This window comes from Sceloporus undulatus, chromosome 2 (genome assembly GCF_019175285.1).
Source record: "Sceloporus undulatus isolate JIND9_A2432 ecotype Alabama chromosome 2, SceUnd_v1.1, whole genome shotgun sequence".
Taxonomy (NCBI): domain Eukaryota; kingdom Metazoa; phylum Chordata; class Lepidosauria; order Squamata; family Phrynosomatidae; genus Sceloporus; species Sceloporus undulatus.
Window position 1 is genome coordinate 71,444,029 of NC_056523.1, and position 13,893 is coordinate 71,457,921.

General features: G+C 41.9%; 1 protein-coding gene across 6 annotated transcripts in view; it reads left to right on the plus strand.

Annotated features, from left to right (window-relative positions):
• GLYCTK (glycerate kinase) overlaps positions 1 to 13,893 on the plus strand; it is a 32,988-nt gene that overhangs the window by 4,472 nt on the left and 14,623 nt on the right. For 5 of the 6 annotated variants that reach the window (XM_042454096.1, XM_042454100.1, XM_042454101.1 and 2 more), the window contains exons 2-3: positions 6,045 to 6,368; positions 7,284 to 7,435. In XM_042454096.1, coding sequence (XP_042310030.1) covers positions 6,045 to 6,368; positions 7,284 to 7,435 — 476 coding nt within the window. Of the gene's footprint in view, positions 1 to 2,940; positions 5,960 to 6,044; positions 6,369 to 7,283; positions 7,436 to 13,893 lie in introns of those variants that run through there. The other variant, XM_042454098.1, reaches the window with a different exon arrangement.

Here is a 13,893-nt window from a genome sequence, read left to right on the forward strand (position 1 = left end):
CTTTCCTCTTGCCTTTGTCCCTCAATGACCATTGTTAAGGCTGAACTTGTCACTCTACCTACACGTTTTGCATTTCCATAGGTATTCATACAGCCTAATAAAAGTATACAAAGGGATCTTGTAGCACCTTTGAGACTGAATGACAAAGGTTGGTGCTTGAGCTTTCATAGACTTGAGCCTACTTCCTCATGCATTTGGTGGAGTGGAAAGCCCAGGGACAGACCTGTATAGTAGTCAGTGAAAATGTCTATAGGAATGCAAACCTTTGTGGGTGTGAAGATGAGTTGACAAGTTCAGTTTTAACTATGGACTTTGGGGGACAAAGCAAATATGTTGTCTAAACATTTGCAGTTTCTCTTTAAATTCTTTTGTTCAAAGCTGATCACCCTCAGATTAGAAAGAGTGGGGGGGGGGGGGGGTTTGAAGCCCCGGGAAAAAAAAACTGGAAATTTTTTTGGGGAAAATATTTTTTCCATTTCCCCCCCAAAGCTTTTTTCCCCAGAAAAAAATGGGAAAATTGAACATTGAAAAAAAAAATTCAAAGACTTCAGATTTGGGATTTTTAAAAGAATAATGAATAAAATGTTTAAAACAAAGTGTTCATATTTTCTCCAAACTTATATCCAAAAACAATGTAACAGGAAGACTTTTATGCATTGCAATTTTGCTCTTTTCTCAGTTTTTTTTTTTAAATGAGAATGAATGCTTTATAGTTGCTTGATACTGTGGAAAACTAGAAGACACAAAATTCTAATGTTGATGGTTTCTTCTATTTTTTTTGGGGGGGGGGGTTATGCCTATTTCTAACAAAGTGGCAAAACCAAAGAGGTTTCTTGCATTTCCGGAATTTGCAGTTCAGTTTGTAAAATAAATAAATAAATAAAATTTAATGTAACCTTTAAAAATTTAAGTTAGTAATTCCATTCATAACTCTTGTCTGAATAAACTGTACTTTCAGTATACCAAACATGATAAATTTTTTTGCCAAAGTTATATACTTTTATTATATTGTGTATGATTAATGTTAAAAATTACAAAATGACAAATGCCTTTCATTCTTTCAAGGGTGCTAATAGTTTTGTTTCCCCCAATTTCCCCAAACATTTCCAGATTTATTTTTCTTTAAGTGTTTACACATTGCTTCAAAATTTCCAGGAATTTTGCATCTCTGGTTCTGAGTAGTTGAATTGTTCTGGTTTCTTAATACTCTATCGCTAGATAGTAGATGTTTGTGTAGCATGTCTAGCAGAAGGACTCTTCCAGCAATGGGTGATCCAAAAATGTTTGGATCAAAGGAGTGGGAAGAGAAGCATAGTCTGAGAACCATGCCAAGCCAAGAGTACCGTGAAGTCAGGTGTCGTGTAAAAGGAAATAGGGTTGGAAGGACTGGGAAAACCAAGAAGAGCTGGTAATGCTGTACAGTTCCAGGATATTGGCTAAATCTTGGCACTTTGAATTCTGAATCTATCCATGGCTCAGGTCACCTGCTCACTTTCCTATAGAAAAAGATTCCCTGCAAGTCCCATGGAGGTTAGTTTCCTAACAGTAATTGTGTGGGAGGTTTTAGAATGGTATTTTGGGCCAAGTGAAGTGGCAGGATCTACCACACACCTGTCACTTTGGTGACTGTCAGGTTATCCTCTGGAGAAACCAGATGTGGCAAGAATTTCATGATTTTATGTGCAGTTTTTAAAAGTAAAACAAAGGATAAGAAAGAGAGATTTAAAAATTAACAATTATGCTGGTGGCCCCAAATCTGTTTTTGGAGTTGACTAAATCCTAGTTCTTAATGGATTGTTTAAATCTACTAATACAGGCACAGTGAATGCTGTTGGTTAATATTACATGTCATATATCATAATGTAGATAATTCTTCTATGTTGATTCATCGTTATTTAAAATGCCTCTTCATACCACATTGATTGGATTTAGTAAGGAATTAGGAGCCGTCTCCATCTTCACATATTGGCACATGAGTCAGTCACAACAAACCTGCAGAAGAACATATCATGATGATTTATTCAAATTAATATGCAGATTAAAACCAGTATTCATTAACAGCAGCTTATGAAGTTTTCATTTAAAGGAGATTAATCTAAGCCCTTCACATTCCCTGGGCAATCCTGTCACAGAAGAAGCAATTCTCAGCAGATCTCTACAAAGATTAATGAGAGATTCCGGACCACTTTCCAAACAATGGCTTTGAAGTTAAAAATGAACTAATAGAAAGGCAAGGCAACTTTACTTGTTTCTTACGTGGCCATAGCTCTTACCAAAAGAGATATTTCTTCTCTTCTGCTCACACCCGAATTGAATTCAGGATTTTGGACTACCAGCAATTATTTTCTCATTGCTCAGAAAGAAAAATAGTAGCCCAACTAGGGAAAATAGATGTTGCTCTGAACGTGTACACACGCACGCACACACAAACAAACGTAATCGATGGATACACAAACACTAGGGTACTGGTGGCATAGTGCCCACACAGCAGATGATGCATTGTACTAAATTAAAATTTGAATCTGGCTTGAAACAAAGGAAATTAGGTCTTAGTTATTGATACTTGTTGGCTGGTAGAAGATTTGGGATGCTTTTTGTTGCCTTTAGGGACTGGTGCTGCCTAGACTCTAGAACAATCTTTCTTTTTTTTTGGGGGGGTATGTTTTTTATTAGAAGTTTCCATATATACTCATCCCTCCGTATTTGCAGCTTTGATTATTCACGGATTTGATTAATATGTTCTCTCTAAGAGTATCTAGGTCCTTCAGTGCAACTCTGTGGTCAACTTTAAAAGTTTCACTAGAAGACCTAAAGATTCGTAGAGAGAATACTCTACTAGGCATTTGTAGCTCCTCCAGTGCAGTTCTATGGTCAGTGTCTGTTGGACGTTGACCACAGAGCTGTACTGGAGAACCTAGAGATTCCTAGAGAGGTGTTCTCTCAGGTAAAAACATGGTGTATTTGCTATTTGTGATTTTTCCATATTCACAGGGGTCTTGTGTCCCTAACCCTAGTGAATATGGAGGGACAAGTGGACATTAAAAACTGCAAGTACACAAGTGTCTATAAAGTATAAAGAAAGAAGAGAGAAAGAAAAAGAAAAGTCAGCAAGTTGAAGCAAGAAAATGCAAAGCTAACATAAACAGGAAGAACATTGACTTCTTGCTTTCTTTTCAATGGTTATAGCTCAAAACTATATGAAATCTAACTTCTGTAAACTGAAAAAAAAATCCCACACGTTGTATACCAGTCCTACTAATTATCAAAACCCACAGTTATCATAACCTTTTTTCCTGCCCTCCCCCAAATTCAGGGGCTCCCAATCCTTTTTATAGAAAGCCTCTAACATTTTTTTCTCTAATCAAGACAGATAATTTGTCCACTTCAGCTAAATTATTTAATTTTAATAGCCAGTCCTCATTTTGTTGTGGTCTTCTTCCATCTTTGCATGTCCAACAATCCTGCTGCAGTCATCATATATCATAATAATCTTCTGTTCTTCCTTTCCTGTTGTTCATCCATCAGTCCCAAAAGAAAAAGTTCAGCTTTCAATTGAACATTAACTTCCACAATCTTCACAAATACTAACCTTCACAATATTAAGGTGTACATTTGAGTCCAAAACTCTTTAGCCTTTTCACATATCCACCACATGTGATAAAATTAAAATCACATGTTATTCACACTTCCAGCATACATTTGAAACTACTTTATCCATTCTAGCCAACTCTTCTGGAATCGTATACTGTCTTTAAATCATTTTGTAAAAATTCTCAAGATCAAAACAAAGTAAATTTCAATCCCTTTGGTCATATTTTTGCCGCTTCTCCCAATACATGAATTCAAGGCGGCAACATCAAATTAAAAATAACGCAAATGCATAAAGTTTAAAAACAATGTATAAAGTTAAAAATGTTAAACATTAAAACCATTAAAATGTATTTTAAAAACTTTATACAGACCTTAAAATATGAATCGTACAACCTAACCATCATCAGTTTGAAAAAGCCTGGCACCACAAAAATGGTTTTACCTTCCATCAAAAAGAGAACATTCTGGCCCCTCTGGGGAGGGAGTTCCAGAGCTTGGGAGCAGTCACCAAGAAGGCCCTCTCTCTTGCACCCACCAAAGGAGCCTGAGACAAAGCTGGGACAGAGAGAAGGGCCCCTTCAGATGATCTTAATACTCTAGTGGGCTCATGAAGGGAAATATGGTCCTTCAAATAACCTGGATCCAAGCCATATAGGGTTTTATAGGTCAAAACCAGCACCTTGAATTGTGCCCAGAAACAGACGCAACATAGACATCTGTATGTTGTAGCCAAAGTTCTAAACCAATTTTATCATACATTCTTTAACTTATTCCACTTTCACACCTAACTTTAACAAATGTTTATACACTTTGCCAATCAAATGTTTATCATCAGTACAGCAGGTCCTCAATATCCACAGGTTTGCCATCTGGATTTAACCATCCAGGGATGGCAAGACCTGTTGCTCTCAGTGCATGCGCCCATGTTAGTTGCTGTGTGCATGTCATGCCTGCCATTGAAATCAATGGGACTCAAGGCCCCATGTTTTTCTTTATCTGCAGGGGGGTCTGGAATAGATCCCCCGCAGATATGAAGGGCAGACTACATAACCATCACTCAGATTCCAATTTATTTTGTTCAAAGCCAAAGATCATTCCATCCACGTTAAATCTTTCAGGCATTTCTTGATAGGAAAAACATTGAAAGCTATAAACTTCTAAAAAGATTGTATTGATTTAATTTTGTATTCTTGATCAAACACCAACAAATCTTGGTAAGTTAACCATCTTTCTTTTGCTATGGCTTGCTTTCTTTTAAAAGGCATTTTGTACTGACACTCACAAAGGGCGTCTTTGGGCACAGCCTAGGTTTATACCTATTTCATATTCCATACAAGGCATGTCTCACAAATTGATTAAAGCAGTCTTTCTCAAACTTTTTACCCTGGAGAAAAACTTGAAATAATTTCCAGGTCACAGGGAACCCCTACACAAAAATTATCTGTGCAGCTAGTTTGTGTGTGTGTGTGTGTTTTTTTCCCCCCAATCACAATCTCTTGTAGAACCCCTGATGCCCTCTTATGGAGGTTCCAGGGAACCCTGTCTGAGAAACCCTGCTCTAGAGACTTCCAGTGTCAATCTTCATGGCACCTTCTTTACAAACAAACAAGTACTGTAAAAGGAACACAAACCTCCAATATTCCCTCTTCATGGGGAAATGAACGCTACAAAGTTACCTTCAGGCTTCCTTCTGCTCGTGGCCATATTGCTTAGGAATAATGGAAGGTTTAATCCAACACATGGAGGGCACCAGGTTGGGGAAATGGCTCTTAATGTATAAAGGGAGACTAGGAATTTATGTTGCTTTAGGTTAATACATGCAATTATTGGGCCATGGACCATGCTGCTCCCACCAACAGATGTAGGTCATGATAGAAAATCTTGAATGGAATGGAATTTGAGCAAGAACAATTAAGTTCTGTTCACATCTTTTTCCTTTGCTTGCACAATCCAGCCATGTTATCCCCAATTATGTCTTTCCTTTAAACCCTAGTCTAGCAAATCTTATTTTGCAATCTTGGCCTAAGAGACAATCAGGTTTGGGGGGACCTTTGCTTTCTTACAATCTGATGTTGGGCTTATGTCTCTCTGCTTTTGAATGACATGGGGTGGGAAGCAGTTTGACATGACAGTGTGTTTCTGAAAATTATTTTTCATAACATGTGTCTTCTAGCTTGTCTAGTTCACTATTGGAAGACAGATTATTTCCAAGGTAGCCCCAGTCTGTAGATCATTAACACTCTTATTTGGTTCATCCGATAAGTTGGACAAGAAGACCTCTGGACTTTCCTAGGAGATTAGTGACCATTGTTGGGAGGCTGAAGCAAGAAAACAAACTGGGTTTCAGACAAAGTTTTCAGTGAGACAGGTACACTGGGACTGAAAAAATCCTTTATGCCTACTTATTTCAGCATTTAGTTCACAATATTAATTTTCCCTGTCCCTTGTTGCAGGCAGCCCACCACCAGTGGGGCATCTTCTCTGAGTATGGCACTGAGGGAGCACGGGCTGCATTTCTTCCGCAGTGCTGTTGGCACTATCCTTCCAGGACCCATGCTAAAAAGGGCCCTGGTGCTAGAGACGACAACTGGTTGTCCCCGGCTTGTGTTGCGTGATCAGCCTTTTGAACTGAAGAGGAACCTGTATTTGGTTGGCTTTGGGAAAGCGGTACTGGGCATGGCAGCTGCAGCAGAAGACATCCTTGGAGAACACCTTGTTCGGGGAGTAATCAGTGTTCCGCATGGCATTCAAGAAACTCTGCAGTACAGAGGACTGAGGTAAGGAAGCTGTGGGTCTTCTTATAGGCCAACTACATACAAAGCTAGGCCCAGGAAGCAATCTCAGGTTTCCTCCATCAATCTTTATCGATTTGATATAACTCTCATTCTTGATCTTCTGTTATGGAAGCCAGTCTTACAGTTCCACATGAAGTTCTGCCCTCTGAACCACTGCCTATAGTGATAATTCTGTAACCAGTTGGAAATGCAAGTGACAGTCTATGTTGCCATGTTGTAAGTCTGTTGAAGAGAAAGCCAAAGTTCAGAATTTTTTTAGGTCAAGAATATTCTTCAAATGGCTTGTGGTTTTTTTAGACGGTCTATTCTGGACTAATCACCCCCAAATTTGCTTCAGCCTTTGACTGGTATTATGTGCGAAGGGTTCTAGACAGTTTGTAATCTTACTACATAGGGGTTCTCAGGGGACAGAGTTCTCCCAGGGAACACACCGAGCCATGATGGATCCAAGATCACATCATGTTTTGGCAGAAATGCCACATGCAGATAGGATGGTTATGTCATTTTATTGTAATTGTGTGCGAATGTCCAAAATCTGGAGTGAATGCTTTTGTCTTTGTTCAACTGGAAGCAGGCCATACTGCTAAGAATTGATGACCAATTCTTGTGGACTGTGGTTATGTCTGACACACACACACACACACAAACACACACACACACACACACACACACACACACGGGGAGAGAGAGAGAGAGAGTAAAGCAACTGTCAGCCTAACTGATGAGTGGTACACAGACCTGTAAGAGTTATTGGATCCTGTTCCTTCTCATTAAGCTGTTAGGAGGGAGCCAAATTACAACTTGTTGTCCTGTGAATAGTAATTTGTAGGTGCATTTGGTGCTGCAGACAGCATGGTTGAGAGGGTAACTAGTTCATCTTTCTTGTTAATTGTGTAGGGAGATGTTGCTGAAGCCTCAGAGCCGCATCTTAGCTATGGAAGGAGCTAAAAACAACCTTCCTGACAGAGACGCTCTGAAGGCAGCCAGCGCCATCCAGGATCTGGCTGAGGGCCTGACAGCAGAGGACCTTCTCCTGGTGTTGATATCAGGTAATGCCTCAGATTTCAGGATACGAAAACCCAATTTTCCAAAAAGCTCTGCTTTCTCTCATGCACATTTTGTTTTGTTGCCCTTCTCCTCCTCTCTTTTCTAATTTGAATTATGTTTCCTTTGCTTCTACTTGAAACCTGGCAAAATAAGTCAAATTGTCTGCTGCAAAGACCACAGGGCTGGAGTGTAATTTGGCACAGAGTAGTTTGCAATCCACTGGGTGACCTTGGACAAGTTACACACTCCCAGCCCCAGAGAACTCTGTGACAGATTCACCTTAGGGCTGCCATAAGCCAAGTCAGAAACAATTTTAAGGCACACAACAGCAACAATTTGCAGTCCACTTCCCATGTTTGTTGCAGCTTCCCAAGGTGTGTTTGTGTGTGCTGTCCTAGTGATAAGGTGGTGGCAGTGGCCTAGCACTTGAATCCTGCTTGTTGCTGCTTTGAAATGATGTCTCTGCTGATTCTGGTAGCCCTATCTGTCTGCTATTGTCTATGGAGACCTGTACTTGGGAACTCCTAGTAAATCATGATGTTGGCTGGAATGAAAGGAACAGTAGTACGGAATGTTAATACCCTTGTGTCCAATAGTTCAGTAAGCTTGGTGAAAGAGATGTTCCTACACAATATTAATTAGTTGTGCTCTCTGTGTTTTAGCCTTTTTTTTGCTTTGATTTTTCTTGTACAGTAAATAGTCTGATATCTATGAATCTTACTTTGTAATCTATCACCCAAGTTAGATGTCTTTTCTATTGCAGCATTTAGAGTCTCACAAAATACTCTTCTTGCTTTTGTTTCTCAGGCCACTTGCTAGACTTTTGAGGCAGCAAGACATGCTTTCTCCAGATGGTGGCAGTCCTGAATCAGAAAACAAATGCCATTCCAAGTGCTGGGCAAGGTGTAGGATTTGTATCTGCAGTTTGCTCTGAATAGGATGGAAGGAAATGGAAATACGTGTATAATATATTCTTGTTTTTGGTGTGCGAATCATGATATTCTTTTAACAAGGAGTCTAAGAAATGTTGAAGCCAAAAACATGTAGCTATTTGTTTTCAATTTACATATTGAGACAAAGGCACACACCAGCCTCCAAAGGTGCAAACAGACTAACGCTTGCATGCTGGAACATCAGAAACATGCAAGATTCTGCAGACAGTGGACGTCCTCCCCTGGAAGCGTTGTTCTGCTCTAATAGCCCTATGAATTGTCACAACTTACATCGACATTGCTGCTCTTAGTGAGGTTCGTCTCCACGAGGGAAGGCAGCCTTAAAGAAACACGTGCAGCTATACACTCTATTGTCTGGCAAACCCAAAACTGAAAGACATCTTTCAGGTGTAGGCTTCATGATCAAAAAACTCCATCGCCTCCAACTCGAAACCCTTGCCAACAGGACACTCTGATCGCATTATCTCTTACGCTCCCACATGTAGTTTTCTTCATATATATGCCCCAACTATGCAAGCTGACCCTGCAGAGGAAAGAAAGACAATTATCTACCCAGACCTACGCCCCACCTTATTACAAAATGTCCCTGCAGAATACAAATCATATCCTAGGTGACTTCAATGCTAGAGTAGGAAAGAACTTGAAGCCGGGAAAGGTGTTTTAGGCAAGCATGGTGGTTGGAAACTGTAATGAAAACGGACTTTCTCTGCTAGGAATTTTGCGCAGAACAGCAGCTGACTATTACAAACACCTCTTTTCACAGCAAGAAAGACAACCTGAAGACAACCTGGATGCACCCCAGATCCAAACACTGGCACCCTCATTGACTACATCCTAGTGCGCCAAGAATATTCGCGATGTCCGTCATTACCGAGTGATGCCCAGTGCAGAATGTCAAACAGATCATCGCCTCGTAAGATGTAAACTATTCATTTAGTTTAAACCTAAGAGGGGTGGCATCCCCTAAAGAGGACTCCAAGTCAAAATCTTCAACAAGCTGCCATGAGAGACAACTTCGGCAAATCTGCAAACAAAACTTGAAGACCTCCCTATAAGACCCTTCTCCTACAGCGCTTTGGCAAATACAAAACAGCATCCTGCAGTCTGCGGAAGAATCCTTAGGGTTCTTCCTCAAGAAAAACCAAATGTTTGATGAAAACAACCAAGAGATCCAGGAGCTGTTGGCAAAGAAGAGACTGTCACCAGGCACACTTCGCCCAGCCATCCTGCCATGTAAGAAAGCAACCTTTCGCCCTCGCATGTAGTCAACTCCAACAAAAACTCAGAGACATTCAAACAAGTGGTGGATCAACTTAGCAGAAAAGACACAACGTTGTGCAGATCTGGGTGATTCCAGAGGATTTTTACGAAGCTCTTAAAGCAGTGTTTGGACCTACATATCAGACCCAAACTCCCCTATACAGTTCAGATGGTCAAACACTAATCAAGATAAAGCTTCCATTCGGGACCGATGGGCTGAAACATTCCAAAGCCTCTTTTGTGCAACGAGTGTCCAAGATTCAGCTATTCAACAGATGACAACAACCGATGAGAAAGAATTGGACATAGCTCCCATTTGGAAGAAACCGTTAAGGCCATACAGCAGATGAAAAACGGCAAGGCTGCCGGGATTGATGGAATTCCACCTGAAGTTGGAAACATGAGGTGATGCACTCCATACTAAACTCCACCAGACTCCTTGTGAGTTGTTGGGAAAAAGGCGAACTGCCATCAGATCTCGAGATGCATCATCATCACTGTCAAAACAAAAAAGGAGCAAAATCGGATTGCCGAACTACGAGGTATAAACACTGCTCTCCATTGCTGGAAAAATCCTTGCAAGGATACTGCTGAACAGATTAGTCCCTGCTATTGCAGTAGTCTTCTCCTGAAAGCCAATGTGTCTTCGAGCTAATAGGAGCACTACAGACATGGTATTTGCCCTCAGACACTGCAAGGAATGTAGAGAGCAGAACAAAGGACTCTATGTAACATTTGTCGATCTCACCAAAGCCTTCGACACGTGAGTAGAAAAGGTCTGTGGCAGATCCTGGAAACGACTAGGAGCCCCCCCCCCAAATTCCTCCAATGATCATCCTGCTACATGAAGGCCAGCAAGGTCAAGTCAGATATGGTGATGCTCTCTCAGAGCCCTTTCTAATAACTAATGGTGTAAAACAAGGTTGTGTTCTTGCTCCGACTTTATTTACATCTTCTTCAGCATGATGCTCCAAGGGCTACGGCAGATCTCAAAGAAGAAGATGGCATTTAATTACGCTACCGTACTGATGGTAGCCTGTTATTACTTAAGCGCCTGAGGGCCCGCACTAAGACTAAACTATCTAGTCCGTGAGCTGCTTTGTTGACGCATGCTGCCCTCGTTGCCCATACGAGAGAGCGCCTGAGCGCCTCACATCTTGTTTTGCAACAGCTGCAGAGCTCTTTGGGCTGGAAGCAGTCTGGAAGAAAACGGAAATCTCTACCAGCCGGCACCCACAGGAAGAACACGACCATCCACATCACCATAGGCACATCTGTGCTTAATCCATCCGCAGTTCACCTACCTGGGAAGCATAATCTCTTCAGACGCCAAGATTGTAAAGAGATCGATCGACTGCAAAGGCATATAGCGCATTCGGAAGGCTTCACAAAGAGTCTGCAGTAACAAACACTGAGGCGAAGCATAAAAATCAGTGTGTATAGAGCCATTGTACTGCCTATTCTCCTCTATGGGTCTGAAACATGGGTCACCTATCACCAACACCTACGACTCCTTGAACGCTTTCATCAGCGCTGTTACAACGCATTCTAAATATACACTGGACTGACTATGTGACAAATGTTGCTGTCCGCGAGACAAGCCAGGGATTACCAGCATTTAGGCCATGCTATTGAGGACCAGCTGCGCTGGGCAGGACACGTTTCTAGGATGAAGACCTGGCTCCCCCAAAATAGTATCTACTGTGAACTTGCCACGGGTCGCGTAAGAGGGGCGCCCCAAAGAAGAGATACAGGACTCCTTGAAACAACATCTCAGGCTTGGCCAGATAGATCACCAACAAGGTCCTCCTGGCCTTGCATCGGGGGCATAGCGACGCACTATCCATGACGCTGCAGCCATCTTCGAAAGCTCACGCCGAGAATGAGCCTCAAAGAGAAACGACAACGCAGAAAGAACCGCAAACTGGAAACATCACCAAGGAGACTTTCTGCTGTGTTTTCTGCAACTCGGACCTTGTTTATCCCGAATGGCCTTTTTAGTCACCAACGCGCTTGTACAAAGCGCAGATGAGTCCTTCCTGATCTTCGTTCGCAAAGCAAAGCACAGAGAGACATATTTTCATTGCCCACAAATTGGTGCCATAGGCTGAACGGGTGATGTTTGCTTGCACGCAGTCAAAACATTTTGAAAGAAACTGATATATGGTATAGTGAGTAGACATGAGTTGTGACATCGACAAAGGAGAAGAACAAGAGGCTAATTGCTCAGCTGCTTTCCGATTATTGATGCATACTGCACTTGCTGCATATGCCTTTAAGCTTTAGATTTAAACAATGGGTCTGGCACATGGTATGGAGACATGTTTAACTACTTTTAAAAAAACCTGTAGTATTGAATATGTTAGATATTTCATGCTTTCTACCCTTCCCATATCTCTGTACTATACACATCAAAGAAAGTGTTTCATAGTGTAAACCTGTTGGCTCTGTAGTAAGAAAGAGTTAGAGGTCTGGAATGCAACTGCAGCAACTGTGGCTGCATCTGCACTGCAGAAATAGCAGTTTGAACGGCTTTAAACTGCTATGGCTCAGTACTATGGAACTAGTCATTCATTCGAGTGAGATATGTAGCCTTCTCTGTCAAAGAGCTCTGTGCCACAACACCATCCCAGATTCAACACTGAGCATGGCAATTCAAGAGGTGACAAACTGCATTGTTCTGCAAGGAGATGCAGCCCACTGGCATTTGAATGCTACCGATGTGGCATTGTTCTGTTTGGAAATGGATTCTAAAAGGTCCTTGTTCCCATTATGAAGGGGGTCTTTTACTTATCCCAGTGTAATTGCTTTTCTTTTTTGGCATGATTGTCGTCCCCACTGGTAGCGCCGCTTCAAAATCCTCTGTCAGTAATCTGTGTGTAAGCGGTAGCCTACCTTGAATTTGGGGGGGGGGTTGGAGGTTGAGAGGTGTCCTGAGGCTGGGAGTGTGACTGAGCTAGGCGGAAGTGTGAAGGCTACTTAAAGAGCCTTAGAGGCTGGGGAGGTGCAGGTGAGGCTGGGGAGGAGGGAGAGGAGCCAGGGGCACATGGCAGCACTGGGGGGGGGGTGACATCTCCGGGGAAGAATGGCACACACACTCTCTGTCATTTGTCCCTCCCCTCAGAATGAATTGATTCTGATCTGGTGTTCCCACTTATTGGGCATGCTTCAGAATTGATTCTTCTGAAAAGAACCACTTTGAAACTACATCAAGGAAAACCTGTTGGTTTTTGTTTTTTACATTTGCCCCGCTTTATCCCAACTGAAATCAATCTAATAGGATCTGAATCATTTCAATGGGAACGAGGATGTCAATATACCCGATCTACGATTTGCTGTAACTGTAGTGGAACATGCCCCAAGGTGTTTTTTGGGTTCCACCACCCACACATACACACAATTTGTAGTTTTGTACATTTTGTATAGAACCCAAGGTTTCATGAGTTCACAGTACTCTTTTAAGGGGGGGCACTCTGCTACATTATCCCATGGTGGTGCGAGATTCCTTTGAAGGGGTTTATCCTTTGTGCCCTTGGCTGCTGTTGTTGTGTGCTTTCACATTGTAAATTACTTATATCGTCCTAGGTAGCCTCTCAGGATTTCTTGGCAAGATTTGTGTCAGAGGGGTTGTTCATTGCCATCCTCTGTGGCTGAGAGAGTGTGACTTTGCCAGTTCCACCCAGTGGATTTCCATGGCTGAGTGAGGATTCAAATTCGTCGCAGAGTCGTTCCCGTTATTACATCACCTGTACTTGCCTTTGGTTTCTTTTATCTTGTAAAGATTTCTCACCCCCTGGAGAATGCCTTCCCCGCTCTCTTTTTTCAAGCCAGTTTAGGACGCCAGTGTGAGGAAACTCCCCACCTGGCTATGCTTTCACTTGGCTGCATTCTTGGTGATTGATGTGCTGCTTACCTTTTTTTTTTTTTTTTTTCTGGTTTGTTGCCTTTTGCGATTCAGTGTCTCCAAAGCCCAGAGCCTTATCATTTAATGGTGCTTTTGAGCTGACCCTGGGCAAAGTTGACCTCTCTCCTTTCCCACTCTTGATCTTTCTCCCTGGTCTCTAGTAGCTGTGTCACATCCTTGCTCAGGCTGTTGTTCTGATTTGGCTTGTCCTCTCTTTCCATCCCATCGTGGACTTGCCTCAAGCTTTGTTGCACTTCATTCATTTCTATCATGGTATTGGCTTTTTAAGGAGCTGCTCATTGAGATAGAAGGCAGTGGTTAAACAGTAGTGGCAATCCTATCT